Source organism: Dermochelys coriacea, chromosome 1, assembly GCF_009764565.3.
Source record: "Dermochelys coriacea isolate rDerCor1 chromosome 1, rDerCor1.pri.v4, whole genome shotgun sequence".
In the NCBI taxonomy this organism is placed as follows: domain Eukaryota; kingdom Metazoa; phylum Chordata; order Testudines; family Dermochelyidae; genus Dermochelys; species Dermochelys coriacea.
In genome coordinates this window covers 287,785,117-287,800,659 of record NC_050068.2, presented here as the reverse complement: position 1 = coordinate 287,800,659, position 15,543 = coordinate 287,785,117, and the positions used below count along the sequence as shown (strand labels likewise).

Sequence of the window (15,543 nt, the reverse complement as noted above, 5' to 3'; positions counted from 1 at the left end):
AGCAAGGAGGAAATTGCTGAAGGAAAGTATGTATAAAGACAAGTTGTTCAACTTTTTTCCTCCCCTCACTTATATTTTTAGTTCAAGTGGTTGCTAATGTGAGACGACAACATGCCATTTTGAAGTATGACAGAAGTCCTGATGCTGCAGCAGAGGCTAGGAATATTAATGGCCAAATCTAGGTGAGTGACTTTAGTTAAGTTCCACCAGTTCTCAAAGTTCCATACTGTGGGCCTTTTAACCTCAATTCCACACTGTCCCTTAAACAGCTTTAAGTGCTCTGTGTCCTAAAACATTAAGGAGGTAAAACCATAAACTTCTCTGACTATTGGATTATATTTCCCTTCTCCCTTTTTGTATCTCTGCTTCCTCTTCTTGGGAAGTAGTGTTGAAATTTAAGTACCAGATCTCTTCACTTCGTCTGCAACTCCCATTGCTCTATATCTGCAAGTCACTTCGCAGGTTGATTTTGTTGTCCTTCGAAATTGCTCGCGCTGGCATCCCAGTTCTGCTGTTTACAGCGTTGATCAATGTAATTTTTACACCAAAGAAAGAGTGAGTGCATCGCTGTTGCTTAGTTCTGTTGTCAGTTTGTCAAAAAGATTAAAGGAAGCCCTAAGACTGGGGACACGTAGCTACAGTATCTCTGTTTTTGAAGACTGACTAACACTTCCCCATTGTAACTGAAACAGGTCTGCATTCATCTGGAAGTGCTCTGTGGACCACAGAGCAAGAACTTCTGTTGTAAATGTGTTTGTTTGTATTAACTTTAATATCTAGGTGCACGATAGCTACCTTTCATAATTGTTTTCTAGAATACTTCCTTAAAATAAATGAGCAGCATCAATAGACTACAGGACCCCTGCCCCCCACCCGTTCCAGCATCCCTGGATGAGATTCTGTGCTATCTCTCCAAGGGCACTCCCAATACTGGGATGCTTTGGAGGCTGGAGAGGTCCCTGATGTAGCTCGAACAACCTTGGGGCCTGTCTAAGTTAGGGGAGCCTTCCAGGGCTGCCCTAGGGACTTGTCGTGCTGCCTGCTTGGGACCCTGTCCTAGCACATACTCCTTATAACTGGAGTTTGTGTAAGGATCCATAGGCTGTCTCCACGGTGCATGTGCTGGGGAAATTCTCCCTGAGCCAGAACTTGAGCTTTTAGAGCCTTTTGGCCCAGTGTGAAGAGTTTGGAGGGGGGTGAGGATCTCGCCACAAAACATTTCCAAATGTTGTCATGGGAATTCAATTCACAGCTCAAATTAGTTGGTTACTGCAAGTTTTATTTATGGCAGGATTGTCACAACTTTGTATTGGATGGTTTTTTTTTCCAGTCAAACTGTAAGAAAATAAAATTTTAAAAAGTGGAATGTTATCATTATGTAATGTTTTAATATTTTTATAATAGCTTGTGTGATTACTGCAAAATACATCAGATATTTGTCATCTCAAGGAGAAATATTAGTGCATTTGGTTTTGTTGTGTCAATGAGAGAGGTGTGTGTGTGTGTGTGTGTGTGTGTGTGTATAGTTAGTGGATGTTATTGGGGAGTATGAAAATTTAAGTTTAAAAAGGAATTTAATTTAAATAGGTACATTTCTTTTTTTAAATATATTTAAAATTGACAATCTAGCCTAAACTTACTAAAATGTATTAAATCATTTTAATTAAAAAAAAATCAAGCAGTACGTATTAGATGCTGACGTTTAAAAGATAGAACACTGACTTGGTGAAAGCCACTGATTAAGTACCTAGAACCAAAGTGTGTTGACATGTGAAACCAACTCTTGATAGCAGTAGTCTCTTCTGCAGATAGAGAGAAAATATTTTCTTCAAATCAGTTTATTCAACTAGTTTTAGTTCAGTGACAAGTTCATTCAAAGTTAAGAAACTGGTTGGTAATCAAAAAAGCAGGAAAACTTGTTTTCCTCTTCCAATCTATGAATAAAAATGAGATACGAGAGAGTGAGAGACTAGTTTTAAAATCTTGAAAGACATGATGACCAGAAACTATAACTTCAATTCACTAACTACAGGTACTTGTTTTGTTTAATAAATCAAATTTAAATACAAAACATGTTTTGGTAAACTTACTTTCCCCCTTAGAGATATCTCATATTCAAGGTAGTTTTATTTAATTAAAAACAGAATTTTAAAATTATTTTATTAATTGAATTTCAATTTCCGTCCAAATACAACTTGACTCAAATCACGAGTAAAATATTAATCTGGTAAGTAAATTCATCATTAACTATTTTCTAACATAACATAATGTAAAAATTAGTAATCTGAAATGTTAAGCTATATAATTGCGTAAATAAATACAAACAGATATAATGTATACTCCTGATTAGCAACAAATTTAGTGTAAAGGTTATATTTAGTAGTTACAAATGAACACGTTTTTAATGATTACATCAACCAGTAAGAATCATCTTTGTTTTTTTGCATTTGTTCTTTTTATTTTCCTAACAGTGACCTTAAATCAAGGTTTCCTGTTTTGATTTAAAGGTTTCCTGCTTTGATTTAAATCAATCCACCCTGGGTATTCTTGGGTTCCCTTCCCCCAAGTAAATTGCCACTTCCTTTTTTGGCTCTAGAGATTACATGGTCTTCTAAAGAAGCCATGGGTAGCTGTTGTAGCTGTCCAGATAAAGAGACTGTCCCAGACAACCATCGAAACAAGTTTAAGGTAAGCAGTTGATTTTTTGTGTTGCAAACTATTTTGTCATTCCCTTGCAAAATAGAATCCAGATATAAGAATTGGAATGAAGAAAGTGTTTGTAACGTTTTTGAAAATCAAGCCATCAGAGACTTATCACTTTGTATGGCTATGAATTCTTCTTTATCCCTAAGGTTATTATTAGGTGGTGGTGGTGGTGGTGGTGGTGGTGGTGGTGGTGGTGGTGGTGGTTGTTGTTGTTGTTGTTATATTAAGTTCAGTAAAAGGAATATTTTAAACGGGTCTGGTTTTGAGTAGTGATAGATGTTAATAGACCTCTGACCTTCTGTAAGGTGAAAAGTCATGTGTCTTAGGTGGTGAATCTCCATTTAAACAGAAGGTCAGTGTTACTGTAGCATTTTTCAGAAAACATGTTTTATTTGAAGAATAGTCCTTGTTGTCACATGCAAAGAATTCCTAGGAGTTTAGACCTGCAAATACATGTGCTTAATCTTAACCACAAGTAGCCCCATTGACTGCAATGGCCTCATTTTGCCCAGTTATACAAGATTGATATTTGATTTTCTGTCCCAGTCTGTCTCACCAAGATCCCAGAAGAATGAGGGTGCATGGCTGTGCTTTCCATCATGAACAATGACTCTTGCAGACAACTTAAGGGGATGCTGTTATCTTAAATACCACATTAATGTCTGGACATTTTTACATAGTTTTGTTACAAATGACACCTAATAACCGAAAGATCAGAGACTTTATTTCTGTTTTCAATTTGTGCTTTGACAGCATTTTGTTTGGTGGTCAGTTTCTCTTTTTCCCCTATACAGTTAACTCCCTTGTTTGTTACACTTATGATTTTGATACACACTGCTTTAAACATACACTTTTTTTTAAAAAAAAAAAGATAGGCAAATACTCTCATCTAGAGACTTAGCGCTTCCTGACTTGCTCTTATACAAAAATGTTTTGTTTTCAAAAATAGTTAAACCTGTAACGTTGTATCTCACCAGGAGCTATAAACTTTTTTCAAATTTGTATTTGATGTGTCAGATGCTATATGTTAATGAAATGTCCAAGAAGCTTATATAATTGTATAAAACTCTTATTTTAAAGGTCATTAACGTAGATGATGATGGTAATGAACTGGGTTCTGGCGTAATGGAACTTACAGATACAGAACTAATTTTATACACCCGTAAACGGGATTCCGTAAAATGGCACTACCTCTGTCTCCGTCGCTACGGCTATGATTCAAATCTCTTTTCTTTTGAAAGTGGTCGAAGATGTCAAACTGGACAAGGTAGGTAGCGTCTATATGTTTGTATATATAAGTATTTTAGCAACCTGTTTCACAAGTCGGTAAATGAAATACAATTCACTCAGTTTTGCCTTCCTGAGAGCAAGAGTGGAAAGAGTGGGCTTTTTCTCCTTGAATGTAGGCATCACAGAAAAATCTTATAAGTAGCCCTTTGGGGAACAGTTCTAGTTAAATGGCCAGCATTTTAAATAGGGTGGGCCTGATTGCTCTGGAGCAGTTTGTCTGCACTATATGAAAGAAGATCTGGGTTTGTGAAATCACCAAAGACTTGGAATATTTTGTACTTCTTTGCAGTGACATCACTAATCAGTTTAAGAGCTGATTTAATGGGTTTTGTAGAGGGTTGAATCCAACTCTCCTGGCTCGAAGTGTTGACTTTCCTGATGTTTCTCCCTTTTGGGGGAAGGAGAAATGTAAAAATGAAGATTTCAGAGAAGCCTTTCTGAAAACTATCAGGTTATTTTAGCTAAATTCATCACTACACCTGTTATGAGGGCAGCAAATGGGGGAAAAAAAGTATAATAAACCTGAGCACTTGCATGATCAGGTCTGTCTGCCTTGTTTATTTTTAAACGTAGTATTTAAAACACACACTTGCATTTTCTATCCTTCTCCCTTAAAAAAAAAAAAATCACAAATTTGTTTATAAAAGCCAAAACATCAGTGAAATCATCCATTTTCCTAAATTCTATTTTTATTTTAAATATGAAGCACTTAATTTCAGCACATTTGAGAAGAATGAGGGATAGGTGGCTCCTACTATTCTGTTCCCTTAATCCTGAACTGACTGGGGAGTCAAAATGGCTCCCAGTTGAAGGGCCGAACAGCTACACTAAATTACACCCACTGCAGCAGTCCCTATGCGACAGCTGCACTGGCCAAGGAATAGGTGAAGTACTGTGTGCACCATGACGCCCTTTCTATGCTTCTCTACCCTGACGCACCACCTTCATGAAGGTATTGAGGTGGTGGCTACCCCATCTCCGACATTCAAGAATTCCTCTGTGTCCAGGGTAATCTATGGCTGCCCCTTCACTGCAGCTTCCTGCAACACAGAGCAGCCAGACTGGGGCGGGAGATCTGGCTTGAAGTGTTTAACTTTATCTTTTAAAAAGCAACCACTATTTAAAGCAGGTGAGAGCAGTTAGTCACCCATTTTTACCATTTTGTTAGATTAAGTTGCATTCTTAATTGCCGTTAACATTGTTTACTCACTTTTTTTATTGAGGCTGGTAAAAAAAACAAAAACAAAAAAAAAACAAAAAACACTCCACACCCCTGAGTGACATAGTTATACCGACTGAACTCCTGCTGTAGACAGCGCTATGTTGACGGGAGGTCGTCTTCCGTCAACATAGCTGCAGCCTCTTAGGGAGTTGGAGAACCGATGCTGACAGCAGTTCTCCAGTCAGCACAGGTAGCGTCTTCACGTAAGTGCTATAGCAGCACAGCTGCATCAGTACAGCTGCACTGCTATATGTGTAGACAAGAACCAGATTATTTGTTGTCTTTCTAAACTTGAAGCCCACTTCAGAACTTCACTGACCATGCAGCATTGTTTCTGTGTTGGTAAACTGGGTATAGTAGTACATGATATGAAAAAACCCATGGCATTCTAGCTAATTTGAGTGGCGGGGAGGGAGTTGCTTTTTCATAGTTTGGCTTTTAATATGAAAATATTTGAGAAATTGCTGCAGTAAGAAGTCTTGATTTTTGTTTTACTTTCTTTCTATATATGCAATTTAATTGCACCTCATGTTCCAAGTTGGGAACAGAACACGTTTTATTCTTCCTTTTTAATAGAAGGGCAAATTTGAATTTCTCAAGAGTACACAGTTATTTTCTGAAGTATTAATACTATATCAAGCAAAATGTCAAATAAAAATTTTTGGAGAGGTTTCACAGAAATTGCTTCGACCTAGAGTACTGCACATCTTGTAATCTTCTACCTTTGGAGCATTTTTTTATGATTAACACCAAAATATAGTCAATATGTTAGATTGCTCTTTGTTCCATGGTATTCAAATCAATCAAAAGTTTGTAGATGACAAGAAGTGAATGTAATGATATATAAACATGATTGCATTGTCAAAATGTAGTAGGATATAGGTATCTTAAAATAAAGATACTTTTTAGATGTATCCAGTCTTCTTAAAAAAACAAAACCACATACACACTCTTCTTTTAACAAGAAATATGTCAACTTTAAATTAATGCTTTCAATGGAAAGAATAATCCAAAGCTGCGACTTCACTGCTTGTCTCTTTGCTTGGGATGGTAAGTTGGGCTCCCTCTACTGTTCAAAGACAAAGTGGCACAATACTTGGGCAATATACATAGTATTGATGCCAACTTTGTATTTCGTGTCTATCCCTAAGCCAGGAAAAAAAATGGTTTGTTGTTTATTTCACACAATCTGTCTTCTAGCCCTTCATTTTAACCTTCTTTAAGAACGTTGACTTTTACCCTGTGTCAAAACCCTTCTTCCCTGTTGTGCAGGTATTTTATTTTTTATGGTAACTCAGTATAAACCTGATAAACACACAACCTTGCAGCACCAAAGTTCTATTCTTTTTACAGGTCTACTTATCAGATTATTCAATTTAAAACTTCGCTGTTTCAAGAAGTTTTTCCTCATTTACCCAGAAATTTTAAGATTTTTCTCTTATTGGGTCTGTTTTCTTTTCCAATCTGTCCTTTGGTGCATTGGAAGCTTATTCATTTATCAGGTACTAATTTAAAAGGGTCTCACTGTATATTTTTATTTTGGTTGGTGCACAAAAAATATAATAGCTCAGTTCCTTTAACAGGTATTCGTTAAGTGGACTCCTGTTTAGTTACTTAAAAATTAATTACATAACTGTTTTTAGAAGCAGTTCTTGTTTTCACTTCAAGGGATCTAAAACGATTTGTTGTATGTTTATAGGAATCTTTGCCTTTAAGTGTGCTCGTGCAGAAGAATTATTTAATATGCTACAAGAGATCATGCAGAACAATAGCATAAATGTGGTAGAAGAACCAGTAGTAGAAAGGAATCATCATCAAACTGAGTTGGAAGTTCCAAGAACCCCTCGAACACCCACCAGTAAGCATGGTTCTGCTCTCAAAGTATAATTTCTGTGTATAACGTGACACCTTGCTTTAAATTTGATTTAGCTCTTCAGTTAGCAGCATGCAAGTAATCTAATTAAAGAATGAATACTGATTTAAATGCTATTGCCAGCTAAAGTGTTTGCATTAGGTTTTTTTTAGCTGAAGACTAACTATTTTAGTTCAACTTACCTGGCCATCCTCACGGTGGCGAGTTGACGGCAGCAGCTCCCCCGTCAACTCTGCTTACTTCTCCTGCAGAGGTGGAGTACAGTCAATTCGGGGATCGATTTATCATGTCTAGACGAGATGCGATAGATCGATGACAACCCGCTGATCCGGCGGGTACTGAAGACGTACCCTAATAAACATTCCCCTAAACTGTTTATGCATGCAAACGATACAGTTTAAGAAGGCTTGAACTTAAGAAATTGAATGTTGATGCCAATTCCCACTTTGTTACTCATCCGTAGTTGCTTTTCATATTTTCTTGAGGGGATTAAAATTTTTGGCACATGGTTTGTCAGTTAAATTTTGAGGATATCCAACCTAGATATATTTTTTTTGGGAACATATCTGGCCCCGTGAGCATTTGGCATTTGTTAAATATATTTATTTTGATAGTGTCCACGATGCACAATGCACTTTCCAAAGACAAATGAAAGCAGCTGAATGATACATAAGGGGGCACTTTGAATATCTTTTTAATGCATCTTTTCTTAAACTGAATTAGCTCCTGGGTTCAGTGCACAAAGTTTACCTAATGGGTATCCCAGATATCCCTCCTTTGGAGATGCTTCATCACATCCTTCCAGCAGACATCCCTCTGTAGGAAGTGCACGGCTTCCGTCAGTAGGTGAAGAGTCAACGCATCCATTGCTTGTAGCAGAGGAACAAGTAAGCATAGTCTTTATTTTCACATATTTTGGGTTCAGCATTAATTCTACTGCTCTTGTACTGACCCTGTAGATTTGTATTTGCACTTATTTTTCTAGATCTGTTTCCATGATGGAAAAATGTGTTTTTTTTTCTGATCTTGGCTGTGTGTATCTGCATAGTATGTTGTATTACTATAAAATGTTTGCATGTGGTACCATTTTAGGATGATGATGATTAAGGCTAAGATTTTCTCGTGGGTATTTTTAGTAAAAATCAGGGACAGGTCACGGGCAATAAAGAAAAAAATCATGGAAGCCCATGACCTGTCCCTGACTTTTTTACTAAAAATATCCATGAGAAAATTGGAAGGTACTGGGCAGCTGGGAGCTCTGAGGTCCCACCACCCGTGGGGGCTCAGAGCTCCAGGTTCCCCCTGCAACCAGCAGTGGAGGGAAGCTGCAAGAATTCCGTCCTCCCCAGCCGTGGAGAGGTGGGGGGGTCCCTCTGCCTCTTCTCCAACCGTGGGGAGCTGCGGGGGTCCCCCATGCCCAGCCACAGCCATAGCTGGGAGCTGCAGGGTACTCCCGCTGCCCATGGCATCTGAGAGCTTGGGGGCCCACTGCCTCAGAGTGGCGGGGGTACCTCACAGCTCCCTGCTGCCAGGGCTGATGTCACGGGGGTCTTTGGAAGTCACGGATTCCGTGACAAAACAGTAGCCTTGACGACGATGTATATAGTGTGTATCTGGCGAAAGAACAACTTTCTTGTTTTCTTAGCTACATGATTTAAAATAAACATTATGCATTTATCTGTATTGTAATAGCACCAGGAGTTCCCTATCATGAACTTAAGATAGGTGGGTAAGAGTCATATGGGGAGTCAGCATGGAAAAGTCACTGAGGATATGATGAGAGACTGGGAGGAAAAAGAGGCAGAGCCAAAAGTCAGAGAGGAAAATAGATGGAGATGAGTCAAGTAAGCACCTGCAGGGCGGGAAAAGGAAAGAACAAATGGTTGGAGTGTTTAAAGGAGAATGAATTAGGTGAGGGAGGGAGAACGGGTTGAAAGCAACTGGAGTGGGAGAGAAGCTCAGTGCCTCACCATGGCTTTTTGAGCAGGTCACTGGGTAAGTGTTGTGGGAGAAATTACATCTTTGTATTTGATTCTCAGCAATGCTCTTTGGTAGAAGCAAATAACTTGAAAAATTAAGATACACATGACTGTTGATGTGTGAGGCAACCCAGAAAAGTAATAGTTGTCATCATCTACTAGTGTGCACTACACGCACTCAGCAGGCAAATCCTGGCAGAGATCTGATACAGTGTGGAGCGTAGAAGGGAGTTGTTCTCAAGCAGTACCTTTGCCCTCCAAGTTTCCAGATCCAGGACTGGTATAGGGGATGAGAGAATTCCATCTATCCATGCCCTTTAAAGCAAGGGGATGGGAACACTGAAGGGATGAAGTGTGAAGCTAATGGTGCGCTTTTAACTCACCCAAAGTGCGTCTGCTACCAACAACCTGATAGACACTTTTAATTCTGTAAATGTACAATTTAACATACCAGTCTGACCTCTACAATCTTTATTTCTGAAACAGTTTTATAATTTGATAATTAATTGACTATATGTTCTTCGGTGGAAGAGCTATCACTTTACTATGGGACAGATTCTCTGACATGATCCAGCACTTTTCCACCATTCAGTTGGCACAACAGGTTGGATTTAGGCTTTAAGTGGCCTGCAGATAAATTTCCCTTGCAGAGGGGAACTCTGCTCATGTAAACTTAGCAAAGGCAACTCCTGCACCACATTCCCTGGCATGGATGTACTGTGTGTGTGTAAGGTGGAGATCTGCTACCCTGACCCTCCAAGTATACCAGTGGCTTTAATCAGAGCAGCCCCAAGGCTGTTCTGACCAATGTTGGAGCTAGCCTGGCACCGGATCAGGGAGCTGTAACCTCAGCAGAGCTCAGACATAAGGTAGAATTGAGCTTATTAATTTAATAGTAGAAATAGTTTCTCATTGATTAGTCTGGGCACCTTTTGACATTATTTAAAACAACAATAAAACAACAACTGCAAAAATAAGATGAGTAGCAAACCTCTGACAAAGCTCCACATTCAACACAACCCAACAGGCTGGACTTTTACCACAAAATTCTGTCCCCAAAAAAGTTTCCTTTACTCTTCAGACAGCCAGGCAAAAAGATTGCAAGTCTTTGAGGGAAGGGAAGGAGTAAGGAGATTAAGAAAAAGTGCAACTAATGTTTGAATTTGTCCTCTACAGGTGCACACCTATGTCAACACTACTGGTGTACAAGAAGAAAGAAAAAATAGATCAAGTGTGCATGTACCGCTGGAATTAAGGCTTTCTAATGTTGAAACAAGCAAGACAACAGAAGATCAGAATTGCACTGATGACAGAGATGCTCAGGTCCTTCTGGAGCCTGAAGGAGTCAAATTTGTTTTAGGACCAACACCTGTTCAAAGACAATTAATGGAAAGAGAGCAACTGGAGCAACTTGGGAGAGACCAAGTTAGTGGCAGCAGTACAAACAACTCTGAATGGGACACTGGGTACGACAGTGATGAACGTAAAGAAACACCTTGTGGTAATAAACTAATGTATGAAAATCTAAATAGATTATCAATCCCTAGTGCCTCAGGAGTCAGGAGAGGTCGTCTGACATCAACATGTACCTCAGATACCCAGAATATTAACAACTCTGCTCAAAGGAGAATTGCATTGTTAAACTATGAAAACTTGCCATCTTTGCCTCCTGTTTGGGAAGCCCGCAAGCTAAGTAGAGATGAAGATGACAATTTAGGACCAAAGACCCCGTCTCTGAATGGCTACCACAATAACCTAGATCCAATGCATAATTACGTAAATACAGAGAATGTAACTGTGCCAGCAAGTGCTCATAAAATAGAATTTACACGACGTCGGGACTGTACACCAACAGTCTTTAACTTTGATATTAGACGTCCAAGTTTAGAACACAGGCAGCTCAATTATATACAGGTTGACTTGGAAGGTGGCAGTGACTCCGACAACCCTCAGACTCCAAAAACTCCTACCACTCCACTTCCACAAACTCCAACCAGGCGCACAGAGCTGTATGCTGTGATAGACATTGAAAGAACTGCTGCTATGTCAAGTTTGCAGAAAGCACTGCCACGAGATGATGGTACGTCTAGAAAAACTAGACATAACAGTACTGACCTGCCTATGTGAAACCGGGAAGCATTAAATCATTTGCACCTTTTGTGAAGTTTATAAAATTGAAGATGCAAATACTTCATTTGCATTTCTTAACAATAACGCTTTTTATAGAGTAATAGACTTTTTTCTGAATACTTCATGTGCTTGTCTAACAAAAGGGAAATTTAGAGCAGGTACTCATTAAATGACACCATTTTATTCTACAGTAATAGTAATTGTTGTGTAGAAGCATTGCCACTTTTCACAGTGCCTCTTTACTTGGTTAGAGTTGGAGTGACTGCCAGTTCTGAAGTTATCAATATTCTGGCCATGTGCCTATAGTCATTGTTTTAACATTTTATAAAGCCTCTTGATGTGCGTTATTAGCTGATAGCCCTAATCTTGCAAGGTTGATATTTGTACCTTCACTCTCCATTAATGTGGCCGCCTCCAATATGAGAGGTGTGAGTAATTCATTATTCAATCAGTTTGACTTACATGGTACATATTGGCTCATGTGAAGGGATATAAATGCCATGCTTCCTTGTATATGTCAGTTCATTTTTTGAAGTCATTTGGACAAGCTTCAGATTCTTGAAGGTTTTTTAAATTTCTCTAACATTGAGGGGTTACATCAAGTTCCCTTGGTCAGAGATAGAGTTGGGTCTGAAATAAGCCATAAGTCATTTCCACTAGAAAAGATATTTCCAAGTGGTAGTATCAAGCTTCCTGAACAGTTTTACAGAATTTTAATCTGAGTTTTCTGAAGGAATACAAAGGTTGAATATATCTGTGATTTTTAAGGTGTTCTTTAATTTCACAGTTCTGCTCACCTTTCCATCTTCATGTGTGGGATGTCTTTTGACCTGTTCTGGATTGTCTGTAGCTTAAGAACAGTTAAGTTTTTGTGTATAACTTCAATGATTGTTTAGGGTTTTTATGTGTGTTGCTCCTATTCAGTCTGCACATTGTCAAAGAAAAATCTCTTGAATGTCCAGTGGGAACTTTTTTTACTTAACAGAGTTGCCTTTGTCCAGTGTTTTGCTTTTTTATGGGATCTAACAGAAAGACCACAAAAAAGTGTTAGTGTCCAGCAGCATACAGCAGCACCAAGTGGAGGAAGGTGTATTATGCATTTTTTGTCTTTCTCTAAGCATCGATAAGGTTACCATGAAGCAAGGTACAGCAGGTGGAGTCAGTGTATACAAATCTTAAATTCTAAACCGTGTGTATTCAGTGTTAGTGTACTTGAAAGTAGGTTAAGTGAACATGTAGTTACTTACAATTAGTAGAGATTTTGTGAAGGTAATATCTAGGGGCATATATTTTCCCTTTGCAGCAGGTAACTCCATTACCTAATGGCTTAACTGTCTGCTCGATGTTATGGTACAGGTAGAAGCAGCAGAATCATCTGCTGAACATGCCGTAGGTCTGCCCTGACAGTCCCTTGTTCTATACAGAATAAATAATATTTGATAGCAGTACAGCAGGTGCAGCGCAGGACCAGAAAGAAAACAGATTAAGCTTGAGCCTGTGATTTCAAAGGAACTGACTGCTATGTGAACTGGTGTGACGTATAATAATCCTTGAGCTGTGGGTGAGAAAAATCACGTGCAAGAAACCATAGGGGAGGTCTGAAAAAATGCTTAGGGTCCTCATGTAATATTTGAGCTTTCGTGTAAAACAAAACACTATTTCCAGTCCTTTGAATTTTGTGGAGGGTGTTCCTGTTTCCCTATTAAATTTTCCTTTTGTCTTCAGCCAGATAAATAGTAGGAAGAGTGATAGCTGAAATACATTTTTCCTGTTCACCCCAGTGAGATAATGGCAGCCTCATTTATATAGGTCAGGCCTTTTTATCCTGAAGGATTTCCAGTGTTCTTTACAAACTTTATAATACTGAAATGCATCCAGGTGCACAATCCGTACGCTTCACAGTAGTAAGGGAACAGGAGTCTTAGTTGGGACGTTGTAAGAAAACTTCACTGAGATCAAAAAACTTTTCCATAATCATTTCACTATTAGTCTATGCACTTGTATACATTTTTTTATTTTTATTTTTTATTTAGGTGCTCAAAAAGGTGCGGGACTAGTAGCATTTCACTAGAACTAGAGGTAGTGCAGATGCATGGTGCTATAAGTGTCCCTTGCTCCGCCCTGACATTGCACCTCTGTTGTGATTTGCAACACACCATGCATATACTAATCCTGGGTCTATCTTGAAGCGTGATTGCCAATTGTTGCAAACTGTGTGGTGGATGTGTGAAGTGGGCTAGGAACTAGAATCAGATCAACAAACTCTCGCTAATTTGTAAACTAAGACAAGATTTCAGCACATATTTCAAGTAGTTAAAAGGCTAGAATACTTAACTCATCAGCTAGTTTATCTAGAGACTTATATGGCTCTCATCACCATAATCTGAGTGTCTCAATCATTAATGGATTTTATCCTCAAACACCCCTGTAGAGTAAGGAAGTACTGTCCCCAATTTACAGATGGGGGGGAACTGCAGCACGGGTAAACTATACATGACTTGCTGAAGGTTACACATTGAGCCAGGAATTCAACCCCACTCTCCTGAGTTTTAGTCCAGTGCCCTTTCCACTAGATCATCCTTCCTATCCAAGACCTACCACGGACCATTCAGAATAACATTGTTGCCAACTCTTGCAATTTTATGAGTATTGTAATATTTAGTGTTTTTCTTAAAGCCGTAGATCCTGGAGTTGTGAATACTGCAAAATCTCACTTTTTCCTTTTCTCCCCTTACCCCCTCTTCCCCCCCAAAATAAAGCTAAATTTCTTGCCCTTGGGGAGAAAAGCTTGAAAATGTGATCCCTAAAGGATCAAAAACCAGAAGGCATCTAAAAAAGCCAAATCCAATCTCATGATTTTTCTCTCATTGATGATTTTTGAATGCTTGGTGTTGGTAATACTTGTATTTTGCATTTGTCATATTAAATCATACTGCACCTAAAGGGAAGAGTACCTCTAACATACAGAGTGCATTTTAGCATTAAAGATGTTAAGCACAGTGTTTAGGTTCAGGCTGATACCTCCCCCGACACATTTTTCAAGAATGTCCCTAAACCTCTTCCATTTCCCTAATCAGATAATGCCATTGATTCAGCAGGTAAGAGATAGAAACTACTCAATTCATCTATGGCATTGTTTTTATTTAATTTTCCCATGAAGTAGTTGCACTTTACCCTTGGAGACTTGGTTGTATCTCAGTCTCTTTGTGATGTTAGATTCGCTATCTGCAGATCTGGGGTTCAATTTTTAGCTGAAATGTCTCAACTGTATTTTTAAGCATATTTATTTTGGACCCACAGGTGTACAGAGCAAGATGCAACAAATATGTAACAGTTCATTGAAAAATAACTGGCATAATATGTGAAGATTACCTAACAAATGCCCAGAAAATTTTCTTTTAATTCTGTTTATCCACAATGTTCAGCTGGCCCCTGCCTTTCAGGCACATGACATATTCCACACTATTAATCCTCCAATGTGTAAAGCCTTTAAGCTAGAAATCACTCCCCCCACCCCCGATGCCATGATTAGTAAAAGGAGCAGAGCATTCGTATATTCTACTACCTTAAGTAGCTGCTCTAACCAATTCTTATTTGCAGTATATACAATAATCTGAGGAGGCCCCTTCCAAGACTCCATTGTTAATGTTGCATTGAAAATGCAGTTAAAGTGGGAATGTAATCCATGGTTACACAACGAAAAACAAGTATTTCCTTCCCAAATTGATACTGCATACTTAAGAGGTGCAGAATTCTATTTTGTGAAAGTTTTTTTTAGTGATTCTATCAAATGCATTTTAAAATGACCAGTTCTGAAAAATTTGACTGGCTTTATAATGTTCTTTTGGTTTCTCCTCAGTGAAGTGTCTAAATTTAAAAAATAAATAAAATGTACTCATGTACTGATGATGTATTCAGTATATGGAAGGTGTTGAATATAACAAGTGACACAATAAGGCCCTAATCTTGCTCTCATTTAAATCCATAACAAAACTATTATCTTCAGTAGTGCAGTATCAGGCCCCCAAGTATTTCTTTACATTTTGCACTTATTATTTAAATGCTGAGACATTTGACTATCAGTAAAAAGAAAAGGAGTACCCGTGGCACCTTAGAGACTAACAAATTTATTAGAGCATAAGCTTTCGTGAGCTACAGCTCACTTCATCGGATGCATTTGGTGGAAAAAACAGAAATGCATCCGATGAAGTGAGCTGTAGCTCACGAAAGCTTATGCTCTAATAAATTTGTTAGTCTCTAAGGTGCCACGGGTACTCCTTTTCTTTTTGCGAATACAGACTAACACGGCTGCTACTCTGAAACTTGACTATCAGTGTGTTCCT

At 38.5% G+C, this 15,543-nt stretch overlaps 1 protein-coding gene across 9 annotated transcripts in view; it reads left to right on the top strand.

The window, feature by feature from the left end:
* Nucleotides 1–15,074, top strand: part of FRS2 (fibroblast growth factor receptor substrate 2) — a 68,613-nt gene extending 53,539 nt beyond the window's left edge. For 5 of the 9 annotated variants that reach the window (XM_038375140.2, XM_043493510.1, XM_043493505.1 and 2 more), the window contains 6 exons: nt 82–182; nt 2,597–2,688; nt 3,787–3,973; nt 6,918–7,076; nt 7,815–7,978; nt 10,247–15,074. In XM_038375140.2, the coding sequence (XP_038231068.1) occupies nt 2,623–2,688; nt 3,787–3,973; nt 6,918–7,076; nt 7,815–7,978; nt 10,247–11,197 (1,527 nt within the window). In that variant the 5' untranslated portion in view covers nt 82–182; nt 2,597–2,622 and the 3' untranslated portion in view covers nt 11,198–15,074. The remainder of the gene's footprint in view (nt 1–81; nt 183–2,596; nt 2,689–3,786; nt 3,974–6,917; nt 7,077–7,814; nt 7,979–10,246) is intronic. The other 4 variants (XM_043493522.1, XM_043493495.1, XM_043493491.1 and 1 more) reach the window with 1 other exon arrangement.
* The last annotated feature ends 469 nt before the right edge of the window (nt 15,075–15,543 follow it).